This window comes from Cyprinus carpio, chromosome A21, assembly GCF_018340385.1.
Source record: "Cyprinus carpio isolate SPL01 chromosome A21, ASM1834038v1, whole genome shotgun sequence".
In the NCBI taxonomy this organism is placed as follows: Eukaryota; Metazoa; Chordata; class Actinopteri; order Cypriniformes; family Cyprinidae; genus Cyprinus; species Cyprinus carpio.
The window spans coordinates 23,080,763-23,107,781 of NC_056592.1; the positions used below are offsets into that span (position 1 = coordinate 23,080,763).

Consider the following 27,019-nt stretch of genomic DNA (forward strand, 5'->3'; position numbering starts at 1 on the left):
TGTAGTTGCTGACATTGCAGGAATTAAGTATCAGGTTATAACTCACTTCCTATTCTATTATTCATTTCCTTTTCCTGTGGCATACCATACTCCTTTCTGAAGGACTTGTGTATCAGTCTCAGAAATCCACTTTCATGGTCCATCGCTGCTCCATCAGAATCCACTTCCTGTATGCATGTTACTACAGCGGAGAAAACACAACAAGCTTTATTTCACTGGCATTTAAACATTCTATTTCACCTGCATTTCTATGCCTTGAGAGCTGCAAACAGGAGAAATGTATTCCAGCGACCATTTCTGGAAGGTTAAACGAGTCATTTCATGCTCATTGAGTGGCTAACACTGCTGTAACTGTACTGCTGATGTAAGTGCCAACAGCGCAGCCACCGCACAAATCCCAGCTGGCTGCAGTTTCATCTTATCTTGCTGACTAAACTAAATGTGCAGAAATCGTAGTGCTCTGAAATTGACCCAAAAACAACACAGTCAATTCCACAGAGGTCAATTAGAGGATGTAGAGTGAAACTACAGGGCTTCGTTCTGTGAGCAACTGCTCATCTTTCTTCTTCATGTTGGTTTACTGTGTAATCAACAAACGTGTTGATATAAAAAATGCACATTTTGTCTTGTTTCAAAAAGTAATGTAATTTTGTGTTAAAACAATGAAAAAGGTACGGGGTAAAACTTTAAATCTTTGTTAATGTGCACACTGCTTTACTGTGGAAGCCCGTTTCTGCCACTGAAATAAAAAAAAAAAAAAAAAGGTAATTGCGACTTTTAATCTCACATTTCAAATTTTATTGTATTTTTTTAATTTCTGTTTTTTTTCTCTCAGAACTGCATGATATAAACTCGCAATTGCGAGTTAAAAAGTCAGAATTTCAAGATATAAACTCATGATTCTAAGAAAATAGCCTTTTTTCCCCTCAGAATTGGACTTTATAAACAAGTTTATATCTCAAAAATTCTGAGAAAAGTCAGAATTGGAGGAATAGTGTCAGTTTTAAAATATATACTCACAATGATGACTCTTTTTTTTCTGACAATTGTGTGTTTATATCGTGAGGCAATAAAGAGGCATTTGTGTGTTTATATCATTTGAAAAAAAAGTTAGAATTGCAAGATTTAAACTTGCATTTGTGTGTTTAAATCATTTGATTCTAAGAAAAAAAAGTTAGAATTGCAAGATTTAAACTTGTAATTGTGTGAAAAATTGTGAGGTTCCCTTATTTTTTATTTTATTTATTTTTTTTAGTGACGGAAACAGGCTTCAATAGCTTTACAGAAGTATACTAATGTAAAAATGACCAAGTCATTTCTTGGTGACATTCACCTCAAAGTATCTGTCAAATGACTAAGTTGCCAAACAATTATTGGTGCAAAATAAAAAAAGAGAAACATGCACTGGTTCATGTCGGTCTCTCTTCATCTTGTGTAGTCTGTTTTTTGTAGATTTTGCAATAGAAATGTACTCTGCACCCTGCATCACAGTGTGATCTATCGCATTGACATCATTACAAGTATTACTTAATGTTTATTTTTCCATAGTTTATGCGAATTCCCATTTGCGTGTGCAACATGTTTGGTCTTTGATGATCCTGTTATGACCCCTTTGATGGTCTATATGTCAGAAAGTGTTTGTTTGTTTTGTTATGAATGAATTACAGTAACTTGAGTTCATATCTGCATCTTCTTCTTATTATATGCACTGATTTTTACTATAGAGTTCCAAGTGAAATGTCTCACAGGACATTATAATGTGTGTCTAGCAGTGATGTGGTGCTGTTTTGCTGAGTAGACTTTGGCTTCTGACTGGCTCTCACTGTGTGGCCCGGTACAGCTCCCTGCTGGTAAAGTGCTGTGTGTAATGGAAGCTCTGCCATTTGGACCATCTGGAGAGATATGTCTTCCAGGTCTTCACAAGCTTCCATCACACTCTCAAAAAAAAAAAAAAAGAAAGTTTAATTAATATATTAATAGAAAATTCTGTCATTATTTACCCATTTGTTGTGCACTGTAAAATAAAGTAATATATATATATATATATATATATATATATATATATATATATATATATCATATATATATATATAATATACAAAATAATGTTCTTTTTAGCAGCATCATATGACCCCTTTAAAAGATTGTTGTCATGCAATAAAGCAAACTTTTTTGTGTTTATTAATATATCAAACACATGTAAAGTACTTCATTTTAACTGTAGTGTATTAGTTGATGTTACAGTTAAAGCTCATATATTTTTCATGTACTAAATTGTAACTTTACAAATATATTTAAACACATGACATAAAAGTCAATAGAAATGACTTTAAAGTATACTTTAGTTAACCATAAATTCTTGTCAGTACATTCGACAGTACATTATTTCTGTAATAAGTACACTTGTTTAAAAGTATCTTAAAGTGTACTTATTTTTCACAAGAGAACATTTTAGGAGAAAGATTTTTGATAACAACAATATAACCAAAATGTTGCTGTAAAAAATTCTGCTTGCTGTGAATAGGCCTGTAGGAGTCAACCTTATATTTATTTATTTATTTTTTAATTGAAATAAGTTTCTAATAACAAAGTGTGTAGTATGCTACAACATATAAACATTCCCCTCACTGATTTGATTTTTGTGGGTTTTGTTTTGTAGTTTGTTTTTTAGTTGCGTAAATATAGTATATGTTTTGTTTAGCAGGTTGGTTTGTACAAGTGTCTGTGTCTGCCGTAATGGTCTTTAGAGACGAAGTACACTCTTTCACGTGGCTGAAGCTGAGTTGTGTGCTCCTGGAGTGCAGCCATGACTCTGTTCATGACATCTTTCTGTTAGCACTCCAAAACACTTCCAGGTTGCATTGCAGATCGTTGCACTGCACACATGTTGAGTAGCATGAGAAATATGTTAAGATGAAACTGTATTTCACTATGCAAGAATATATTCATAATTCCTTGTGTTTAAAGCTGCGCTTTTGATAAAGCAGCAAGCAAAAAGCTAACTAAACTGAAGTTTATCAATGGGGGCAAAACAAAGAAACCAAACCGAGCCGTCAAGTTGCTTGAATGGTTGTTTTTAGAGTACTACTCAACACTAGTCAGAAAGGTGGCTGTAGGTCTTTTCATTCATTAACAATGAAGCCACTTGTATCTCATTCTGTTGATTTAGAAACACTTTCACAACAAATGTACATGTTCAGGAACATCCGAAAAAGTTGATGAGAATGATGAAGGATTTGGGAGGGCCGATCCTCCCTCACATAATGGAGCAAACAGCAGCTGGTATCCGTTCCACACCAGCAGCATTCGTCACAGATTACACACTTCAAGTGCTTCAATTTTCTCACTCCATCATCTAATTGTCACTATGGACGTGTTTACACTGCAATGGGGAGTAACAACAGAATTGCATGTTATTGTTCCCTGTGTGTATGTATGTTACACTCCTACTATCATGAACTGGGTTTGGATAGAGTTTGGGTCAATGGCATGACATCAGACCCCACCTCACCCATTGCTTTTTATGCTCTTTATACATACATGAATACGACTCCTCTGTGATGAACGTTTTTAATTTTTTTATTTAATTTTCTTTTTTTTAAAGGCTCACTAAAAGGATATTATTCTGGAAAAGGAAATATTTGTTTGGCATAGGGATGCACGATATTGGATTTTTGCCGATATCCGATATGCCGATATTTTTCAACTCATTTTGGCCGATAGCCAATGCTGATACCGATATATTTCCTTTTTGTTTGGAAACATCAAGTCTCTCCTGTGCGGAAATTATAAGCAAATTATATTTAATTTTGGTTAGTTATTAACAAGAACTTATTTGTTAGAATTAAATAAACAATAATGAAGTTATTTTATAATGACAGTACATTGAAGCTTTGAAAATAAGTATACATGAACTATATATCAATAGATGCATTTTTTTTAAAGTGTAGGCCAACATAATCTAATCACCATTCAGGCAAAACTTTGCTTCAAGAATGAACCACACTGCTGACGTGATCTAATCGCTAGCCCACCCTGAGCACATGTGAGTTAACGTATTCCACTTATCGGCAAGACATATCGGCACAAGTTTTCATATTGGCCCGATGCCTATATGTACATTTAAACCCATTATTGGCTGATTCCAATATCAGTCCGATAATATTGTACAATCTTTATTATTACTTCTTAAGAAAAAAAGTTTTGTTAAAATATTTTAAGTATTTGAAAAACATTTGTTTGTTAAATTTAAGTTATATGGTCCAAAAAAAGCAAACATTATATCATAGAGAGGACTATAAAGCACAAAGTATACTTCGTTTTTGTACGCATATGCAGGTTTGTAGCCTTTCAAAGTATACTCCATTTGATAGCATGTGCAAACGCAGGTGGTCAATACATGCGCTCTAGAACGCTTCCTCTTTGTCCAGCGTCTGCTCTGTTTTTCTTCATGAGTTATGAACGATAAAATGTCTTTGTACTCTTTTAACCCTTTAACTGTTACCCCCCATTTTTGAACATAGACGTGAAAGGGCACTATCCAAACTTAAATTGTTATAATTCTTGAACGATTTTGCATACAGTCCTAAGGTTGGACAATCAGCAAATTATGACAGAAGTGGACTCATTTCAAAATATGAAAGTATCAAAAAGGTACTGAAGTTTGAGAAAATGCACTGTACTCATTTTTTTTTTATATATAAAATAAATATTTTTCATAACAGGTTTTACACTAAAACTTATATAAAATTAAAGCTTTATGTCTGAATAAGTTATGTTCCAAATTTAAAGTTCATATTATTAAAAAAATAAAAAAAATAAAAATAATTGAGGTTCCTGTGAGATTTTATTTAGGGCATTATACCACAAACAGCCACCGATGTCATCAAAACTCCATTGCATTTTTTTTTATGTATTTTTCTGTCACAAATGTCTAAATTTCTCTGTCAATATTACTTCACCAAAGTCACAATTGGCCACCAAATATGGAATCTTGAGACTCTTTCCAGTGATATGCATTTTGTCAAGATTATAAAGTTTTGATTGTAAAATACCATTATACATTTTGTAATATGACACTTGACACTGCCCACTTAAGGGGAGGAAAAGTACCATTTCCATGGTAACGCAATGTATTATTTCAAAATAGTTTTCACAGGAGGAATTTTGAGCTTTCAAATGATAAATAATTAATGATGATTACTAACATATGTGAAGTATACTTTGGCCTTAAGAAGTCTCTGATAATATCAGAAAATTAAATTGACCTTCAATGATGCAGTGATAATTTTAGATTTAAAAAAGCCTCTCAAATGTAGAGGAAATGCGAACTTAAGCTCAGATGTCTCATAATGGTGTATTAGCAGCATTCCACTGGAGCCTTTGGAAACAGAAATCTTTTTATTTGATTTACTTTCTTGTTGACTTGTATTTGTGTGAATGTTTATGCATGCATATACAACTGTATGAGCACATTCCTACCAGGCGCTTGGATGGCACCATTCTGTCGCCATGCAGAAGGCAGGAAGCAGAGGACACTGGAGGAGAAACATTTTGGGGAATTCTGTGTTCTTAGAGGGCATGTTGATGAATGTGGATGTCAGTAGAAGCTGCTTATTTTTAGGGCTGGTCACTTATTAACAATCCATTCATGTAGTTCTGCATGCTAAAAAACAACAATAACAAAAAAACAAAAAAAAATCTGTGTCTATAGATAACAAATGGAAGTTTGTTGGGAAGAAGAGTTGCCACATATTAGCAGTCAATCACTGCTAGTAAAATTAAATGATTATTGATACCAAAGCAAAAACTAATATGCTATTGAACATATCAATGTCTGTTGTATTTTTATTTAATTTTTTTTGTAATATTTTTTGTTGTTAATTGATTTGTATTTTGTTTGTATTTTTTTATTAGGATTTTCTCTATTTTACAGTTTTGTTTTCATGCATTGTTAATGGTCTTGTATTGTAAATCTGTTTTGTTTGGTGATAGATTGGTAGGCAATGGCAAGCAGATTTGTATTTGTTTTGTATTTGTTCTGGGTCAACATGTTGCACATGTCCTGAAAAAAAGAATAATGTATTTGTATGCTGGCAAACTTGCCTTTTGAGTTGATTATCAATTGTGTCATTTGTATTGGAGAGAGTTTACACACAGGGAATTAAGTTTTGGCCAAAATGTGCTTTTGATTTTGACACTTTTACAATCACATACAGAATGGTTGGCTAATATCACAGAGAGTGATCCTTTTTGAAAAGAGCTTCTATGCCAAATCCCTTAACAGAGCTCTAAGAGTTTAATATTGTATTATTATTAGTTGTAGCAGAAGGGTTGTTTTTGATTTGGTATTGATTTTTTCTTTGGTTTTGTGTTACTTTTTTTGTGTAAGTACTTTTAGTACAAATCAAAAATTCACTTTTTTTTTCAAGCATTTCAGCATATCTTTTAATTGTTAGTACAGTACACAAAATTATAAAGTATCCTTTCCACTACACATAAAGTGTGTTAAATCTACATTTTTTTTGTCACACTTTAATTAGGGGACCAATTCTCACTATTATCTTATTATGAACTATGACTTGCCTTAATGAACTGCTGTTTTGCTGCTTATAGTTAGTAAGATAGCTGTTAAGTTTAGATATGGGTTTGGGTGATATGATGTTTTGATGCTTATAGTTAGTAAGATAGCTGTTAGTTACTATGCCGCCCCGCAATCAGCTTCCCATATGTGGCAAAACTTAGTACATTTGCTTTGTTAGCTGTGCAGTACTAACAACAGCCAACATGTAATATGCATGCTAATAAACAACTAGTTAGTAGTAAGAATTGCTCCCTGAATGCTAATAAACAACTAGTTAGTAGTAAGAATTGTTTTCATATTGTTATTACTTTCAAACTATCTTCCCATTCAGTTTATACCTTTATGTAAAATATAATTCAACTGATCTTAATGATTAATCAGTCGTTTGGTAGTATATTTTGTTTTTTTTTGTAGTGTTTTGTAGTAGTTTTTTGTTTTTTGATATTATGATTTATTATTATTAGTACTGTATACACTATTTACCTCAAACTAAAAAGTGCTACTGACTTTGATATCCAGCTCGGCTCGATTTCGTGCAAGTTTTTCATTTGTTTATTATTCTGAAGATTTTCTTCTAAAGTTATGACAATCTAAAACCAGGGGGTCTGCCTTTAATTTATAATCTGACCAGCCAAATTCTCATTCCATGACAAACAGTATTTATTTTTAGGGACTTCTGGGCTCATTCTTTCTCTCCTTAGCTTTCCTTTTTGGACATTTTCCCCCTTGCAGTCTCTTTTTCTCATTCACTCACTGAACTCTCGTATGTCTTGAAAGACCCAGACACCACAAAGTTTCCAAAGCACAGTACATGTTCTCTCGCTTTCTGACTGATCATTTGTGGTTTTGTCACCTTGTGCTATTCTCGTCTGTAAAAATTTAACACATCTCATCACATCTTTTACAGATTTGTCTACTGCGAAGAGAAAGTTTGCAGAGTCACTGAACGAGTTTAAATTCCAGTGCATTGGCGATGCAGAAACAGACGATGAGATATGCATTGGTAAGATCCCAACATTGTTTCTTTTGGGTGTTTGTTGTTCCTTAGTGTAATGGAAGAAACAAAAAGTATCATTCAAAATTATACTTCAGTTTTAAAGCATGTGAACTCAACCTTTAAGCACCAGTTCATCGGCACAAAGTGCATCGATTGAGTACAAAATGATCCATGGCCATCTGATCCCACTCCAGGTCTTACACGAGATATTCATTACAAGCTTTTAACTCAAAAAGACAGGTTTTACTGAACGCCTTCCACATGACCATTTCATTTAGCCCCTACTGTGCCACAATTAAACTAAGGCTTCAGCTCAACTTTTATGTATTTGCCATAATTCCTCTTGATGGTGTGGCATCAAAGGATTAAGTGTTGGAACCTGTGGGAATTTTTGTGGCTTTCTGTAAGTCCTGGCACCTTACATGGAAACTTGCTGAAATCCTGCTTGGCTGAATCTGAAGAAGGAACATGTATTGACTTGCCTTTTTTTCTGATCTCATCTTCAGTTTCAGCCTTGCAGGCCTGTAGTCTTTTACTTCCTCTTGACCTTATTCCTTATGAAGTTGAACATAAAAACTTTATTATATCTGGATTTTTTTTTTTTAGTAATGCATCCACTGTATGTCTTTAGAGGTTTGATGAGTTTGCTGATTTAGTACTCAAAGAAATACTAGTGCTAAGCAGTGAAAGGCTAGTATCACCATTACTTTTGCACATATTTAGAGTATTTGCTTTTTCAAAAGCGTTCGCTGCAGATATGCATGCCATAACATCAGTTGTATGTAATGGTATTAATATTATTGGCCTCAGTATCGCAGCACCATAATACAATGCCAATGAAGTGTGGACTCGTAGTACACTTCAAATCTTAAATGTATATTTAAAAACCTGTACTTGAAGATAAAACAATAAAAATGAAATAAAATACCACTTAAGTTTACTCAAAGAAAGTACACTTTCATTACTTTTTTTTAGTGCTTGCCGCAGCAACACACTTCAGAAACCCCCCACCCTCCCCAGCTCCACCTGTATACAGTAGATCTGCTAACAAATAATTTTATGTATGTTAAATATGGGGGTTACTTCATATGTTTTGTGCAGCAGCAGTATTTCCTACATGCTCACAGCATCATGTCCACTAGTTTGAATGTCCACTGAGGAAAGCGATATCTTTGTCATACTTTCCTTTCATCTGTTAAGGGTGATTTCCGATGACAGCACTGCTCAGTGCATTTTTTGGCTGTGTCTTACAAGGTGTTATTAAAAGTAAAAATAACTTCCTTGTTTACAACCCTGTTTCAGTCTCTTTCAATATAAATGTCTTTACTGCTGACTCACTTATAAAAACAGTCTAATGGTAGAATGATGTAACTAAAATCACCATCACGAACACACACCCCGTTTCTCAATATTAAATACTATGATGATTTATTGAATAATAATATTTGATAAACAAAAACAACAGCCATCATAAAAGTTGCTAGGCAATTCAGTCAAAAGTACAAATTCCAGAAGACTGGGTTAATGAGGGCTGAATTACCCTGGAGCTCACATCTCCAAAAACTTTCACGCTAATTTTCAAACAGATGTTATTTTTATTAACAAATCGCATATTTGAAGTCTAAACAATTACATTCTTGCCTTAAAAAACTCTTACAAATACATTCCGTGACACAAAAACAGTATTTTTTATGTGATACAAACAGTGAAATGGTTCTGTTATCACTAGAATATCGCACTAATGGAAAAGGCTGGAAAAGATATGAGAATCAAAAAGAACTGTTGATGTAAAAAGTATTATACAATTGTGACCCGTGCAGGCAAAGAAAAGTGCTAAATGTCGAATTTGAGGTTTTCACAAAAATGAGTTCATGAAGCCCCGTCTAGTGTTCCCAGTGCTTCAAATAATAATTTTAGATGTTTAAAGGGTTAGTTCAAAGGAGGCCTTTGTTCACCCCCCAGAGCCATGTGAGACACTTTTTTTTTTGGATGGGCGCTTTTTATTTAACTTATTTTGGACTGAAGCAATGCAACACCCGCTGACTGCAATGATAGAGCTTGAAAGATCAAAGACAATTTTTAATATAACTCCGACTGGATTCGTCTGAAAGATGAAAGTCATATACACCATATACTTCTCTGCTCACTTCTCACGCTGTCATCGAAGCGTGCACAGTCCCGATAAATATACACATATACACAGAATTACAGTATTTAAGTATTCATCCAAACATAATCTGTTATGTCTTAAGTGAATGTTTGGGGAACTTTCGTGGGAAAAACATCTGATGTGTAACATTATATTTGATCCGTGCTTTTAAGTAGGTCTTAATAGGTCACCTCATTAATGTTAATCTAACAATAAAAGAATAATTTGCTGCCCTTGATTGAAATGCTTTTGTAGTTTTAATAATCAATTTATTTGTTATGAATATTTGATTATTTGTTTTTCTTACTTGAATGCTTTTGTTTAGATGTAAAATGAAAAAGGTAATGCATTATTTGTTTCTTTATATTTGTTCTACTGTTTTTTGCATCTGTTCTTATTTATAATACAAATAGCTAGATTGTGATTATTAATATAGTAATTATTATTAAGAAAAGTAATGGAGGAAAAGATGCAACGTTGCTCTGTGATTTTGCTTTGGAACCTTCAGAAAACTTTCAGAAACTCGAGTCTTTCGACTTCAAATGGGCGCAGCTCAGTCATTTTTTTGTCCGATTCCAACAAATCACACATCATTCTGAAGGATTGTGAAAATAAAAATATTTTTTGAAAATTTGCTCAATGTGACTTATTTTGCCAGCACAGGTCACAATTGCATATAAAGATGCACTTAAGTCCTACTTGAATAAAAAAAGCTCTCTTACATTAAACTAATTCTATTAAATATATATTTAAACTATAATACATTTTCAGTTAATTGTAAATAACATGCAGGCGTGTCTGAAAATATTACATTCAGTTTGCATATATATTCATTTAAAGTATATTATTTCTGTAATAAGTACTCTTTTTAAAACTGTGGTAAAGTGAAAAAGTATGTTGGGTCTTTTTTGCACAACTCCTAACACATCAACACCGCATGTTTGCACCTCACAGGGTTTTCCTCGCCTAGAATTTTTTATTTTTTTTAGTTATAGGTTTTAAATATAGTCTTTGCAGAAGTTGGTATTTGGCCAAGGTTTTTTTTGGTAAGTGTGCTAATCGCATGCTAGCTCTGTGTTCATGGTAGCTTCTCATGGTTGTTACACAGACTTGTGTATGTTAAACAAACCTTAATGCACAATCTTGCAGAGTTGTGCTGTGAAAAGTGTTGATCTAGGCTCGGTTTTGAATAACAGTTTCTTACTTGAAATCTCAGGGTGTCCATGGTGAATTATAAAATGACAAATGTCTGACTTCAGCTCTTGCAGATGCAAATTAAGCTAATGTGGTCAAGATGTTGTGTGTGATCACCAGTCTTATTTCTTTTCTTTCAAAGCCAAATCACTACAGGAGTTTGCTGGAGTCTTACAGAACCTGGAAGATGAGAGGACACGAATGGTGAGCTGGTTTCTTCATCATCACCATCATCAGCTTCGTTATCACTAATAGTTTAAAAGAAAATCTCACTAAAAAAATTAAACTCACTTCCATGTCTTTCCAAACCTGTATGACTTTAATTTTTCCTGATTTAGACAGTGTGATGATGTACAGTTGTGGTCGAAAGATGACATTCACCCTGCAGAATCTGTTAATTTGTTCATTATTTTACCATAATAAGAAGGATCATACAAAATGCATATTATTTTTTAATGAATACTGTCCTGAATAAGACATTTTGTATAAAAAGATGTTTAAATAGAGTTCACAAGACAAAATAAATAAAAATAAGAGGATTTTATAAACTTACTAAAAATAAAAGAGACATCTGCTGCAGAATATATATACCCTAGTGCTATTGACAAAATCTGACACGAAGCAGAAAACTACTTCCTACTCTGCAAACAGTAAGAAGCTTATAGGTGTGATTTCACTTTGACACATGTCCGATGTAGACACTGTGTAATGTTAGGTGGTTTATGGATGCCAAGTAAAGCTGCAACTGCAACTTGCAACTTAATGTGTGGTCACACCAGCATGTTATGTTATGTTTAACAACTGTAAACGCAGCCAATCCAGTCATAATTATATTTACTGTTTTGAGTCTTTTGTTTGTAACTCAAGTGTTAAAAAATGTGAAGCAGCTTTTTATGAAATAAAGTCTCAGTGTTTTAACATGAACTGGTTTTAGGGCTGGCCGATATTGTAATTACATATTTAATGCCAACTTTAAAGGATATAAATATAAGTCAGTTTTGATTTAAAGGAGACATATTATGCCCCTTTTTACAATATGTAATATAAGTCTCAGGTGTCCTCAGAATGTGTCTGTGAAGTTTCAGCTCAAAATACAGCACAGATCATTTATTATATCATTTTGAAATTGCCTATTTTGAGGGGAAGCAGAAACACACTGTTTTTTGGGCCTGTCTCTTTAAATGCAAATGAGCTGCTGCTCTCCGCCCCCTTTTCCAGAATAGAGCTGTGCCATTACAGGTCGGACCTGCTTAAAACAACTGTTTTGGTTCTGATTATCATGTTTATCACACTGAAATCATGCATTTTAGAGCCATATTAGTTTAAACTTCTTATATACGGTTTTCTGAGTGTGCAAAGTCAGTCAGTCAGTTATGTCTGTGAAGGTAAAGAGCTGGGAAATAAATTGCATGTTTATTTTAGATCTATGCAGCAGCAGCACTATACAGTAAATAAATCAATAAATCCTCTGCTCTGTTGTCTCCTCTGAAACTAGGACTCTGAACAGTGTTCTGTGCTCATCTGTGCAGCCAAAGACAGAAGAGTTAGCATGTTTTGCTCAAACTTTCACCATGGCTTTAGAACTGGTACACCGTTGTCACTTGGTAAATGAAAATGTTGGCGCCGTGGGTGTAAACTTACAGATTAAGGGGCGGTAATATTATAATGAGATACCTTTGCCACGTCACCAAGGGAGCGAAATCAGACGCACTCATTTTCTCAGATGCTTGCAGAAAAAGGCTTGCCAAAACAAAGATACTGGGTTAATCTTTTTCACGTTTCCTTGGTTGGATACATGCACCAGGGACCTGATTATAGCACTTAAACCTGGAAAAGTCAGATTTTCACCTTTATGTGAGAGTAAGCAGTTCTCAAAACGTATGTAGCAAACAATGGGGAGAAACCTGGCTAAATGGGATTTTTAGATGTAGTTGATAAAAGGAACCCTATGACTTGTGTCTCCTCAGATTGAAAATGCCAGTGATGTGTTGATCTTGCCACTGGAACGTTTCAGGAAGGAGCAGATTGGAGCGGCAAAGGTGAGAGCAGAAGTTTAAATCGCTTTATGTTGTTATGGTATTCATAGCAGAGAGAGTATTTATGTGTTTCTTAACTCTAGGCAGAATGTAAATGTTTTCCGTTATCAATGCCATTGAAGAAGTAACTTGTTCCAGGGCAGAGTCAAAAGCAGCAGATTCCATGTGGGTCAAGCCATTACAGATCAAAGTGCTTCTTCTGCTACTGTAACTGTTTTAACAACACTGCCATCTATTGGTTATGATGTGTAAACACTCATCAGGATGTTCGTTATGAATGCAAACTGATACGATGAATCTGTTCAGTTTGACATGTAGCACAGATTTGTGCATGCTTCATTGTTTTTTTTTTTTTTAAACAATAATTTAAATTTATTGCCAACTTTTCAGCTCCTCATCCATGCCGCTTGAAGACGTTTGATTCCCGAATGACAAATTCGACTCTCACACACCCAGTGGCCTTTGTCTATAATTGTGGATGTGCATCTGGTTATTAGATGCTTACAGGTGTCTGGAGTTCAGAGGCCAAGGCCCTTAAGAATGTCACAACAGAAAAAAAAAGAATGAGCCATTGTAAAGTACACAACGCTTAAAAGTACTTATTACAGAAATAGTGTACTTTAAAAGAATCTACTCAAGTGTGAAACTGAATATAATGTTTTTGGACACTTAATTGCATGTTATTTGCAATAAAAGAAAATGTGTTATAGTTTAAATTTAAATTAAATGCAATTAGTTGAACTTAAGACTTCAGCACACCTGTATAAGTAATTTCATACTTATATTGTCTTTGAAAAATGGTTAAAATCTTACTGCCAAATGAACTTAAAAGCATGTACGGTTATGGTATGAGAGCTTCAGCATGCACCCCAAACACACTACTTGATATAGTTTAATTCAAGTGTATGTGTGTGTTTTGAAACAGAAACGACCCACTGTCACTGCTTTAAAAAAGTTAAATAATGCATATCCAATTTGAAATGAATATAGATGTATACATACATGCATGCAAATCTCTACATATAATATTTCAGCTGTTGTCTGTTTGACACAGAGTTTGTATTTGTATCCCACAGGAAGCCAAAAAGAAATATGATAAAGAGACTGAGAAGTACTGTACAGTGTTGGAGAAACATCTCAGTCTGTCTGCAAAAAAGAAGGAAGCACACCTTCATGAAGTATGTTCTGCTATTAATGCTGTTTTACTTGAGAGAGACTAAAATGATCTTTTTGCATGCTGTTGCACTTTAAGACTAGCAAACATCTGGTTTGATATCCTATAAAACATTAAATTGGACGCAGATGTATTGAAAGGCTTGACTTCATTTGTAAAAAGCATTTGGTTTACGCTCGGCTCTGTCATGGACTAAAGGCTACAAAGCCCAGTTTGATTTCATGGACACCTGTGTATGTTTTCTGTTTTTCTTAACGAATCTTCCCAGGCGGATAACCAGGTGGACATCGTGAGGCATCACTTCTATGAAGTCTCGCTGGAATATGTCTTCAAAGTGCAGGAAGTTCAGGAGAGGAAAATGTTTGAGTTTGTGGAGCCGGTAAAACTTCATCACATATTATATTATATTATATTATATTATATTATATTATATTATATTATATTATATTATATTATATTATATTAATGTTATAATCTTTTCATTGATGGCTGTTTTCCTCTCTTTTGGATGTAGTTGCTGGCTTTTCTACAGGGTCTGTTTACATATTATCATCATGGGTACGAACTGGCCAAAGACTTCAACCATTTTAAGACAGACCTCACAATCAGCATTCAAAATGTGAGTGCATTTCTTACAACAGACCCTCATAGATATTGATATTACAAATAAGGAGAGCAGAATTAGTTCATAGTCATATTTTAATGCATTAAAGGTGCTGTATGTAATTTTTTGATTGTACTAAAGCATAAAATGGCGAAATGCATTTGCAGATATTTTGGAAACATGCTAACAATGCTAACACCTTCTCCTTTTCTGTCTTTGTGGCATTTCAGACGCGGAATCGATTCGAGAGCACACGTTCAGAGGTGGAATGTTTGATGAAGAAGATGAAGGAAAACCCGCACGAACATAAGAGCATCAGTCCACACACAATGGAAGGATACCTGTTTGTGCAAGAGAAACGTAAGTTGAAAAGACACATCTGATCACACTGACTTGTGGTCACTGTAGAGGTTTGTGTGATTTGTATGTGTGTGTACCCACAAACCCATTTGGCGAGCCGGCACAAAACAGCTTAGCAGTCCCACTACCATGAAGCATTGCAAGTGACATCACATTACTGAAACTATTTGTATATTTGAATAAATCTGAATATTTTGCAGTACACCTAAAATGTGTTGTATTTCATACATATTTACATTTACAGCGATATCGTTGACTTGATTGCAAATTATTGCACAGATACTATTTAAACTGAACTGAGCTGCATGATGACATCACTGAATTCAATGATAATGTGCCTTTATGTGTTTAACTGTCATTTTGCATAATTGACACACTAATTAATGTTGTTCAGTTGCTTTGACGCAATCTTTTTTGTTTTAAAGCGCAATATAAATAAAGATGACTTGACTTGACATATCACTAACTGTAATTCAGTTATTTTATTTCGTAGGCTACTATTTTAATACAATTTCAATGCTTCACTATTCACAGTGCTCTATGGGGCAAATATATTGCCTGTGGCAAGATTTTTGCAAAAATGATGCAACGTTACTTCTTGCATGTTTTGCAGCATTTTCTAAGGCTGTGTTCACACTGGGGGATAATGTGGCCCAAATCAGATTTTTTGCTCATATGTCACTCAGAACCTTTTTGTTTTTTGTCATGAAAGTGTGAATAGCACAAACACATGTAATCTGATCTTTTCGATTTAGGTTTTGGCCACTTTGGCTACGTTCACACTGCAAGCCTTAGTGCTCAATTAGATTTTTTTTATATAGCTGTTCACATTTTTGTTTTAAATGTGGCCAATATCAGATTTCCAGTGTGAACAGATCATGGTTCTGAACTGACTCGCATGTGCAAAAGAACAACACGAACAGGGTTGCCATGTTTTCACAACAAAATCTGCTCAATTGCTTCTCAGAACTAGCCCAATTGTTTTATCGTGTTAGTGTGGTCACTTTAACCCACAGAGTTGAAAAACAACCGCGGTAATGGTGAAAAAGTAGCCCAGTTCCGTTGACTTGGCAACACTTGGCGCTGCTATCATATGGAAGTAAACACAGAGGACATAAAGTAAGCGATTATATGTTTATTTATAGCGTGATCTGCTGCAGAAACCCGGAGAAATTATGCACAGGCAATATGAAAAATAAAGACAAGTATGTGACAGAAGAGAGTAGAGTTTTGAAACTTTTATGATACGAGTCCTTATGTTTTGCTTGTATATAGAGTTGTCTTTGTGATAATTTTTGTTTTTGTTGTATTTATGTTTTTCAATTTACTACCTTTCACAACTGTCTTAATATTTTTAAGTATGTAAAACCTTTGAAGTGACTCCCATGAGCGCAGAATCCTGACGAATGTTGATCTAGAGTGACGTGAAAGATTCCATGTGGTTTGTGCTGTTCACCCTGTCATGAGAAAAACAGATCTGAGTCTGTCAGTAAGTCAGACTTAGTTTGGTGCTAAATCCGATTCAGGTCAGATGTTTTGCAATGCAGCCTCAGTCTGAATGGTCATATCGGAATTCATGCGACTTTTACTCTACTATAGATCGACAGTTTGTCATAATTCTGTGCTGACAGGATTCACTCTAAAGATTTTACATACCAGGAGTTTTTTGTTCATTCTGTGAATATAACACACATTTGTGGAGAGACAGTGTGGTGTTTTTAACAGTGTATTACAGGGACAGCTCAATACAAGCTAAACTTAAGGTGTTGTACTGTAAATATAAAAAAAAAAAACTTTGCTCTCTTTCTCCTCATTTTCATCCTTTTTATCACCTGCTCACAAATTTGCCGGTTTCAGTGGCATATTATAAATAAATGCAAAAAAGCTTAATTCAGTGGCCTCAGTGTTTACTTCCGTATGACAGTGCGCTTCATGCTATCTAGTTATCGGTTTGCACATGCGGGTCAGTTCAGAACCATCATTCGTTCACACTGGAAACTGATATTGGCCACAATGGGGTAGGATTAAGGGATGTAGAATATGGTCATTCAGAATAAGGCATTGATATGTGCTTTATAAGTACTTATAAACAGCCAAAATGCTAGCAATATGGATGCTAATAAGCAACTAGTTAATAGTGAGAATTGTTCCCTAAACTAAAGTGTTACCAAAAAAGATGATGTGGACACACACACACACACACACACAAATTGATCTGAGTAATAAATCTGAATGCTTGCAGTGTGAATGAAGCTAACATGAAATGTTCAGTGCGTGTAACTAGAGCGTGTTCAGTTTTCTTCTAACAGATAAATGTAACTGTGCCAACATTTAATCACATTGGTTCATGAATGTATCGTGGCATTTGATAAATGAAATGTCCAGTCAGTGTCACTAAAAGGTTAATGCTCTATTGCCTTTAAAATAAAAATACACTAAATCATACCGTAAACCAAATCGATGGTGTTAAAGGAAAGAGAAAGTGAGATAAAAATGCATTTGCTTGAGCAAACTTGCCATTTTACCTTATTTTATAACTTTTATCGAACCATGTTTCATGAGGTTCATAGGTGAGTTTTTTTGATTGCAAATGCAATTCTGTACCAGGTGAGTTACCAAGCAGGTTTACTAATGAGTGATATGCATTGAAATTGAGATTAATATGTGATATCCATATTAAAAGAAATTGGTTTAGAAATCATGCACTATGCTAAAGGTATTTTAAGGTGATAGCATAGTATTGTGCAAAGACATGGCACGAAAATGAGTCCTTGTTAATTGATTTTCTGGTAATCATAATTGTGTAAAAAGGAATAAAATTTTTTGGTGTTTTACTGCCTCCAGTGTTCAAAATTCAGCTGGAATCTGCACTGTGTTGAACATATAGTTACGTATTTAAAATTTTGTAGAGGATTTGTGATTTTCATGGCTATTAAGAAATGAATAAGAACCAAAGATTATGTTTATCTGTCTTTTTCTTACATGGCTCCCTGTTTTGTACCAAATCAGGTTCCTTCGTGTCCACATGGGTGAAGTACTACTGCATCTATCAACGAGAGCCCAAACGCATGACCATGATGCTGTTTGATCAGAAGTCTGGGGGCAAAAATGTAAGTGGTTCTTTTTTCTCTTTCTTTGTCACATACAATTCCTCTCGTGCCCTTTCACTCAACAGTATGTGTAACCTTTGGATTGGAGAGTGGATGCTGGCACAGGCCACAAGTTTGTTCCCCATGCTGACAAGACTCTGATCTTGGCACGAGAAGATGCGTATTGCATCGTTGAGCTGGCACCAGTGTCGGCACCTGGCTCTGTGCCCTTCTCACTCTACACTGCCACACACGCAGGGTCAGTAGCACGACTCTCGCACCAGGGACTGCATTCCTCCTGATTACATTCCGACCACACACTACCACCCCGCTGCTAAACACACAAACCTGCCAATCGCAGAAACAGAAAACATGTTTTATTGTGATAATAGATTGAATACAGAGTTATATTGTTTCATGGTTTGCATGGTTTATGTTATTGCTAACATATATACAAGGACATGCTCAATCTGTTGGAACAAAAACATTTTAATGTAATGTAAATTTCCAACTTAAAAAAAAAAAAATCTTCTGATTCTTGAGTTGGAACCGTTTCACAGCAAAATGCAAATCTGGGACGCTTTATTCAGTGATGGGCTTCACTCGGCATTCGCTAAAACCAGCAGTTCATACTTACTTGCTGGCAACCCGCCAATGTAAAAGCTTACTGATTTTAGGTTTGAAAATGCTGAAAATTCATATAAAAAAATAAAAAAAGAAGAAAAATGGTAAATGTAAATATTGTGTACTATAGAATAATTGTATTTTTTTTATTTTTTTAACTCTCACTGTGTTTTTTTAAATATTATTGTTTTGTGACATTTTTTTTTTTTTTTTTATAAAGAGAAATATTATTGTGATATAGTGTAATAATACTATTATTACTATTATTAATTAGTTTAGTTTTTTTAATAGTTATATTTAATGGGTCACACTATGTGTAAAAAACGTATGTGCACCCCCTATGTACACACACACACACACACACACATATATATGTGACCCTGGACCACAAAACCAGTCTTAAGTCGCTGAGGTATATTTTTATCAATAGCCATAAATACATTTTATGGGTCAAAATTATTGATTTTTCTTTTATGCCAAAAATCATTAGGATGTTAAGTAAAGGTCATGTTTCATGAAGATATTTTGTAAATTTTCTACTGTAAATATATATCAAAACCTTTTATATCAATACAAATTTTTGATTAGTAATGTGCATTACATATTACCATACATCAATGTAAAGCTTATTTATTTAGCTTTCAGATGATAAATTTCATTTTGTGGTCCAGAGTCACATATATATATTGTCCCAGCTTAATAAAGATTAACAAAAAACATTCTATACATCATAAAAGTTTTCACATTTTTCATTTATTATTCTGTTTTTCTTTCAACCCAATGTTTATGTATTACATCTTTGACATGTCAGTTACAACAGTCATTTCAGCTCATCCTTCAGTTGGTTAAAATGAATATGTTTACAGTAAATAGATTTATACTGGAGGCTTAGCAGACTAATGGTCCAGAGGGATTACACGCAGGAATTACAAACTCAAATTTTTAAACACACAGTGGAAACCAATTATCAGATAACAAATTGACTGCCTCTCCGCTAATCTTTTAACATATTTTCATGAGTGAGATATATAAACTGATCAACCACAACATTAAAGGGATACTCCACCCAAAAATGAAATTTTTGTCATTAATCACTTACCCCCGTGATGTCTTTAAACTTTTATGGACCTTGATGCTGTTATTTACTTGGCAGTCAATGGGACAGTCACAGTTTTCATCCAAAATATCTCAAATTGTGTTCCGAAGACGAACAAAGCTTTTACGGGTTTGGATCAACATGGGGGTAAGTGATTAATGACAAAATTTGTATTTTGGGGTGGAGCATCCCTTTAAAACCACTGACAGGTGAAGTGTATAACACTGGGTCACACTTTAGCTTGGGGACCAAGTCTCAATAATTAGTAAGGTAGTTGTAAAATCTATGTAGGTATGGGGCAGGATTAAGGGATCTAAAATATGGTAATGCAGAATAAGGCATTAATATGTGCTTTATACGTACTAGTAAACAGTCAGTATGCTAGTAATATGCATGCTAATAAACTAGTTAATAGTGAGAATTGGTCCCTAAACCAAAGTGTAACCATCAGTCCTTGAATTTCGTGTTTTGGAAGCAGGAAAAATGGTCAAGCAAAAAGATCTGACTTCAACAAGGGCCAAACAGTGATGGCTAAATGACTGAGTGCATCTCTAAAACGGCAAGTCTAGCCCATATGGTCCAATCAAACAGAAGATTTGCTGAAAGACTTCCAAACACACGGTGCTTCACAGTTTGCTGTGTATGGGGTTGCGTAGCCGCAGAGTGCCCATGATGACCCCCTGTCCACTGCCGAAAACACCTACAAATGGGCACGTGAGCATCAGAACTGGACCATGGAGCAATGGAAGAATGCCTGGTCTGATGAATCACATTTTCTTTTAGATGAGGTGGATGGACGTGTGTGTGTGCATCGTTTAATATGGGAAGAGATGGCAGCAGGAATCAGGATGCATATGTGAAGTAGCACAAAGGATGTGGGATGTGTTATGCACCAAAGTGTGGTACTTCGGGTATTAATACATGAAAACCTGAATGCTTTTATAACTGAAAACATGACTTTGTTCCAAATGGTACACTTACTGTGTACATGCAGTCTTGCAGATTTATTGTGCACTAGACCACAGAGTCCCATTTGTCAGTTTTGGTTCCATGTGAGTACTCACAGGCACCCTTGTTTCACCTTTCGAGACATTGCACTCTGTAAGCGTGCACAGTTTGTTTAGTACCCAGTCCCGGCGCTAGACACCTTATGCTGACACCTTTTCTGCAATGTGAAGAGAGTAAAAAAAAAATCGAGAGAAGTCACTCCGCAGAGTGGCGTGATAGATACAATTAGACTGTAAGTGAAGATTACACTGAAGGAGAGAACGACAGCACTCTGGTAATGAACTCCAGAGGCATGTGTGTAATGTGTTGCTAGTCGGCAAAGGAGTTGTGAAGTGTTGGAATAAAAATAGCTGACCGCATTTGAACACCCATTCCATGGCCACACTTGCAAGAAGATAGGAAGTAAGCTGACACCTTATTATTCATTTATATAATCATTTATGTGATGACAGTGTAGTTGGTAAATATAGACCATCTAGTCACATTTTCCTGTCGGCCGTCCAGGCTCACATAAAAATCGAATAAGTGAAACACTGAAAATTGTTGGGCCTATAGTAAACCATGTTTTTCTTTACAGGGAGACGAGGAAAGCTTTACGCTCAAATCTTGCACCAGAAGGAAAACAGACTCCATTGAGAAGAGGTTCTGTTTTGACATTGAAGCTGTGGACCGGTGAGTTGACTGTGTGCATACCTGCCACCAGATGGCACTTAACATCCACGTAACATTCAGCGGGAGACACACTTCCTGGCTGCTGCTCAGGAAATGGGGTGGAGATTTGAACTAGGTCCATCAGGCATGAAGAGAGTACAGCTTCGGCCTGTCAAAACTGTTGCAGTAACTAGCAGTGTTGCCAAGTCCACGGTTTTCCCGCAGAATTGGGCTACTTTAACACTGTTACATGTTTGTTTTTTTATGTCCACGGGTTGAAAAAACCCCAATAACGTGATATTTAGCCCCTAAAATGTGAATTTTATCAGGGGAACTCCACCAAAAACTTGTATTTTGACCGATTTGAATGCGGTTTTTACCGGGGGATCCCCCCCGAAACGTGACTGGACTAGTTTTGGGCTAGGTTTTGTTGTGAAAACCTGGTAACTAGGAGGGGAGAGATATAGTGGCCATCTTATGTGTTGTAGACAGAGGAAGGGAGCCGATTACATTACACTTAACCTATATGCCAAAAGATGCACTATAAGCCCTGATGACACAATGTTGTAATGCTGGGTTTACATCACGCTTTGCACATTACAATATATACATATATATTAGTCAATATTTTAGTCTTGCTTCCCAGCAAGATTGTGTCACATAATAAGATTTATCTCCAGAGAATATCTTGAATTAATATTTTTTCTTTCAACACTAAGATTTACATTTTAAGCATAAACCATACTAAATTCTGTTAAATTTGCATTTAAAACAAGTAGGGTAAGAGAAATCATTTTAATTCAGGATATACATTGTTGGTCAAAAGTTTACCAAGACTGTGTTTATTAAAAAAGTGATAGAAAAGACATTAATAATATTACAAAAAAAGGTTTCTATTTCAAATAAATATTTTTCTTTTGAACTGTCTTTTCATCAAAGAATTCTTAAAATCTATAATGACTGATAATAAGCACCAAATCAGCTTATTAGAACGATTTCTGAAGGATCATGTGACACTAAAGTCTTATGTAATGGATGCTAAACATTCAGTTTTGCATCACAGGAATAAAATACATTTTAAAACATATTAAAATAAAACCTTTATTTAAAAAAGAATAAATAAAAAGTTATTTTAAATTGTAATAATATTTCAAAATATTAAATTTTTACTGTATTTTTATCAAACAAATGCAGCCAAAACATTTCAAAGTCCTAATTATTCAACACTTTTGACCAGTGGTGTATAATTTCAGAAAGTTTTCATTTATGTAGTTTTAGTTCTCAAAATATATTGTTTTATTTATTTTTTACATTTTAATTTTACTGAAAACAAGAAAAATCCTACTTTTATACACCTGATACAAAGCAAATTCACACATGGTTCGAAATCCTTTTAAAAATTCTTCTTAATGAAAATTTAGCAGGATTTTCAGAAAATATGTCTCAGAATAAAGGGTCACATTCAGATTCAGGTGTTTTAAGTATGTATGTCACAACATTAGATATAATGTGCAGTACACTAAACATTCTATATAGTGTTTTTAATTTTTTTTTTTTTTACATGTTTTCAGGTGAAAATATTTATACAAAACAAGAAAATAATCACATTTAGACAAAATACTCATTAAGAATAGGGTAATTCTATGAAGTGTCTATAGCTGTGAGTGTATTCACTCATTTTACTTTTTTTTTATTTAGTGAGTGACAATTTCAGACACTGCATGCACATGGAAGTGTATAATACATCAATGCCTTTGTGGCTTATGTTGCCGTATGATTCAGTGTCGATTTGTCATGATAAAGTTGGAAAATACCTAGTTAATTATTCACAAATGTATTTTCCACAAAACATGTTGCAATTTTGCAATAGCCTCCTTCTTTTGCCCTCCACAGCAGCAGTGTACTATCACACTGTAAATCTATCAGACTTTCCTGTGCACAAACTCAATTAAACATCCCCAGTTTTATAACCATAACTCTTCCTGACCTGGCATGGCCTAACCTTCAGTTGTCACGCAAGTTAATGGTGTGTGAGTGTGTGTACTCCTGATTTACTGACAGAGCTGCCATACTGAAATATTAAAAGGTTTACCAACACACGGCACAGTAAACTGGCTCTTACATTGTTATATGCTAAATCAGAGAAAGGTTTTTTCCTTGGTAAAATAAGAACTTTATTTAAAAGCCTTGGACTGTTACTATCTATCTGTCTATCTATCTATCTATCTATCTATCTATCTATCTATCTATCTATCTATCTATCTATCTATCTATCTATCAGACTGACTGTACTATTATTTTGCAAGTCATGAAATACTATCCATTTGTTCAAATAGCATCATCAGTATCTGGTATATCTATTTTTGTTACCAAGGGTAATGACTTATGTGTGTTTCTTTAACTATGATTGCTTTTGCAATTGTGAAACAGAAGAACAATACACTTTAGCATATTAAATGCAAAAAAAATTGTATTCATTATATTCATTATGAAAATACTATAATTTAAAATAATACATTGTTTCCAAATTCTTAATTGCGTGTTATTTAGTTTAAAGAGTTCATGAGTTGAACTGAATTGCTTTTAAATTAAACCCAGTTAAAGTTATAATCAAGTACTTTAGATATGCTTTAATGTCCAACACATCAAAATAAGCATACTTCTTTAAAACATGACAAAATATTAAAACACAATCATTTAAATTGTTCTTTAAATTAAAACTTTTGCATTGATATTATTACTTTTAAAAATAAACTCTTTAAGTCCAAGTGGCATTTTGTTAATATTTGTATAGTATTATATTATTTGCAAGAACAGTTTTTTAACAATACTTTTGAGATTTAAAGTCCACTACAAGTGAAAATTTAATACAATTAAGGGTGGCTTTGTAGATTTTACAAAAATAAATTGTCCTAGAACATAAATGCTCTCTAGTTTATTTATCTACTATGAGTGTCCAACTGTAAATATACATGTTTCAGGCCTGGAGTGATCACCATGCAGGCGCTGTCAGAGGAAGATCGCAGACTCTGGATGGAAGCCATGGACGGAAGAGAACCGGTACTTTATCCGAGAGATCGGAAATTTGTTTCGCTCTCAGATCTGATATCATTCACTATAAGAGAGTTCCACATGCTTGGCACTGCTGTGCATCAGATAAACTGTATTCTCATTTTGAATGCATATTCATGAGACTTATTGCGTCTCATAAATATGCATGTTGAGGCCTTTAGCCTGTGTTGTTTTTTGAATATGAATTCAGATATAGTGGTTTAGTTGAGTGTTGGCTTCATAATTGAATTTGTAATGTATTGTAGGATGATTTAGGCTCTGTTCCGTAATCTAGTGAGCTGCCTCGCTAGTATGCTACCTACATAGGCCTTTACCTTTGTGGGCAGCATGGGACCTCATCAGTTACTGATGAAGCACTCTTTAGGCAACAATTCAAATAGTGCTTATCACAAAAACCTGCAGGACAACGAAGACGCTCAACAAACTGATTTCAATAGAGTTTGCTGTTAGAATGCTGCTAAGCTAACAGAGCGAGGCTGTTCTCGGCATGAAAATTCCTAGAGCACACAAATATTTTGTTAAATAGTAAACTTTTTTATTTATTTGTATATTTTTATCAATATTATTTGGTTTTGATTAAATAACTAGTTCAATCATGTAACTCTAAATGGTGCAGTTCTTCTGAAATCCTCCACCTCCCCCAGCTCCACCTGTCTAGATCTGCCACCTGATTTATGTATGTCTATTCATGCAGCTGCTGCATATCTTACACACACACTGCAGAGTGTGCTTAAACTATTATGAGGGTTGTCATGATTATAGATAGATATAGATAAATAGATATCAGCAAAAATGCTGCCTATGTAGGCGAGCTCACTAGGTTTTGGAACAGAACCATTATGTCTTAGCATGCTAAATGTCTCTTTCAGTGTGATGAAGCCTGTTTTCAGAAGCTTTTAGTGAACAGATTATGCATGTAAAATAGTACAAATGAGGCAGTGGTATTGTATGCTGTGATGGCTTCTCAGCTGGTACCACTAAATTGTACTTTTCTTCCAAAGCTGCTCTGTATTAACAGCATAAACTTGACCAAAATGTCTTGACTCACAGGTATACACCCTAAATCGTGACAGCCAGAATGAAGCTAGTAAGTATGGTGCTGTGTCAGTCTTCTACATTTTTAAAATATAATTCATTTGAATCATACACACTTTTAATGCTGGTTTCATGAACACTTTTTTGTTTTGTGTTAATGTTTGTTTTACCGTGGAGGTGTATTGATGTTTTTGTTTTCCTCTCCCAATTAACTTTTTTTTTTTTTTATTTAAGTGGCACAATTAGATGTCATCGGCTTCAACATTGTCAAAAAATTCATCTATGCCATAGAAACCAGAGGTACGCCTCATGTTGTTTTTTAGAAATAAAGGTCTGATGGTGACCAGCACATGAATACTTGTGACAGTCTGTGGTTTTCTCTTATCAGGTATTGATGAACAGGGGTTATACAGGATTGTCGGTGTGAGCTCCAGAGTGCAGAAACTACTCAGCCTGGCCATGGGTGAGAATCAGCACCCTGCTGCCGGTTATTTTGTTTTAATGAAACCAGGAGATTAAAATAAAATGAATTTCAGCCATAAATGTCACATATACCATTTCTCAGCCTTAAAACTGTGTTGAGCAAAACAGTGTCTGTGCTGAGAGTCAAAATTAATGATTCTGAAGAAATATTGTAATGCATTGTACCAGTACTATGTTCTTGTTGGATACTGAATACTTTAAGCCAAAATCACAGTCCTAGAATTCACACTCATACACTTTCGCTAATTATAATCATTTTAAATGAAATGGAAGGTGGGTCAGTGGCCTATAACACTACTTTTTTTCTGTCCCAATCTAATAATTTATTACAAAAAAAAATAAAAAATTGGCTTGAATACACATCTTCTATGATGAACACTTTTTCAATTTAAGAATTAACATTCAATATGATGTTTTTTGAGGGGCAAAAAAGTCATAAAGCATGCACTTTGTAATAATATCAGATTAAAAGTTTTTTCTTTAAAGTTTATTTTAAATAATTACATTTTAGTAATCTTTTGTCATGATTTAAAATACATTTATTTTGATGTATTGACTAACTTTCTAAAGCATACATAAAATATTTTTAATTGGTTATAACTTCAATATTACATTTAAAGTAAATATATTTTAAATCTAAATTCATCATGTACTAAATTGTATATAAACTTCATCATTACAAATGGTAAATAAAAATATAAAAAAAAATGACGTACAAGTTTGAGTTGAAATGACATTGAATTTTATTTATTTATTTATTTTATCTGCATTTATATTATTATTATTATTATTATTATTAATATAAATTTAAGCTATTACACATTTTCATTTAATTACAAGTAACGTCTCAGTTACGTATGGTAA

The 27,019-nt window shown here is 34.3% G+C and overlaps 1 protein-coding gene across 1 annotated transcript in view; it reads left to right on the forward strand.

The window, feature by feature from the left end:
* The window catches only part of LOC109083789 (rho GTPase-activating protein 26-like), an 85,302-nt gene that overhangs the window by 22,818 nt on the left and 35,465 nt on the right, over positions 1-27,019 (forward strand). Inside the window, 13 exon segments of the mRNA XM_042711352.1 lie at positions 7,491-7,586; positions 11,066-11,127; positions 12,891-12,962; positions 14,036-14,137; positions 14,402-14,512; positions 14,648-14,752; positions 14,968-15,097; positions 18,107-18,207; positions 21,492-21,586; positions 24,547-24,625; positions 25,688-25,724; positions 25,907-25,972; positions 26,061-26,135. Coding sequence (XP_042567286.1) covers positions 7,491-7,586; positions 11,066-11,127; positions 12,891-12,962; positions 14,036-14,137; positions 14,402-14,512; positions 14,648-14,752; positions 14,968-15,097; positions 18,107-18,207; positions 21,492-21,586; positions 24,547-24,625; positions 25,688-25,724; positions 25,907-25,972; positions 26,061-26,135 — 1,131 coding nt within the window.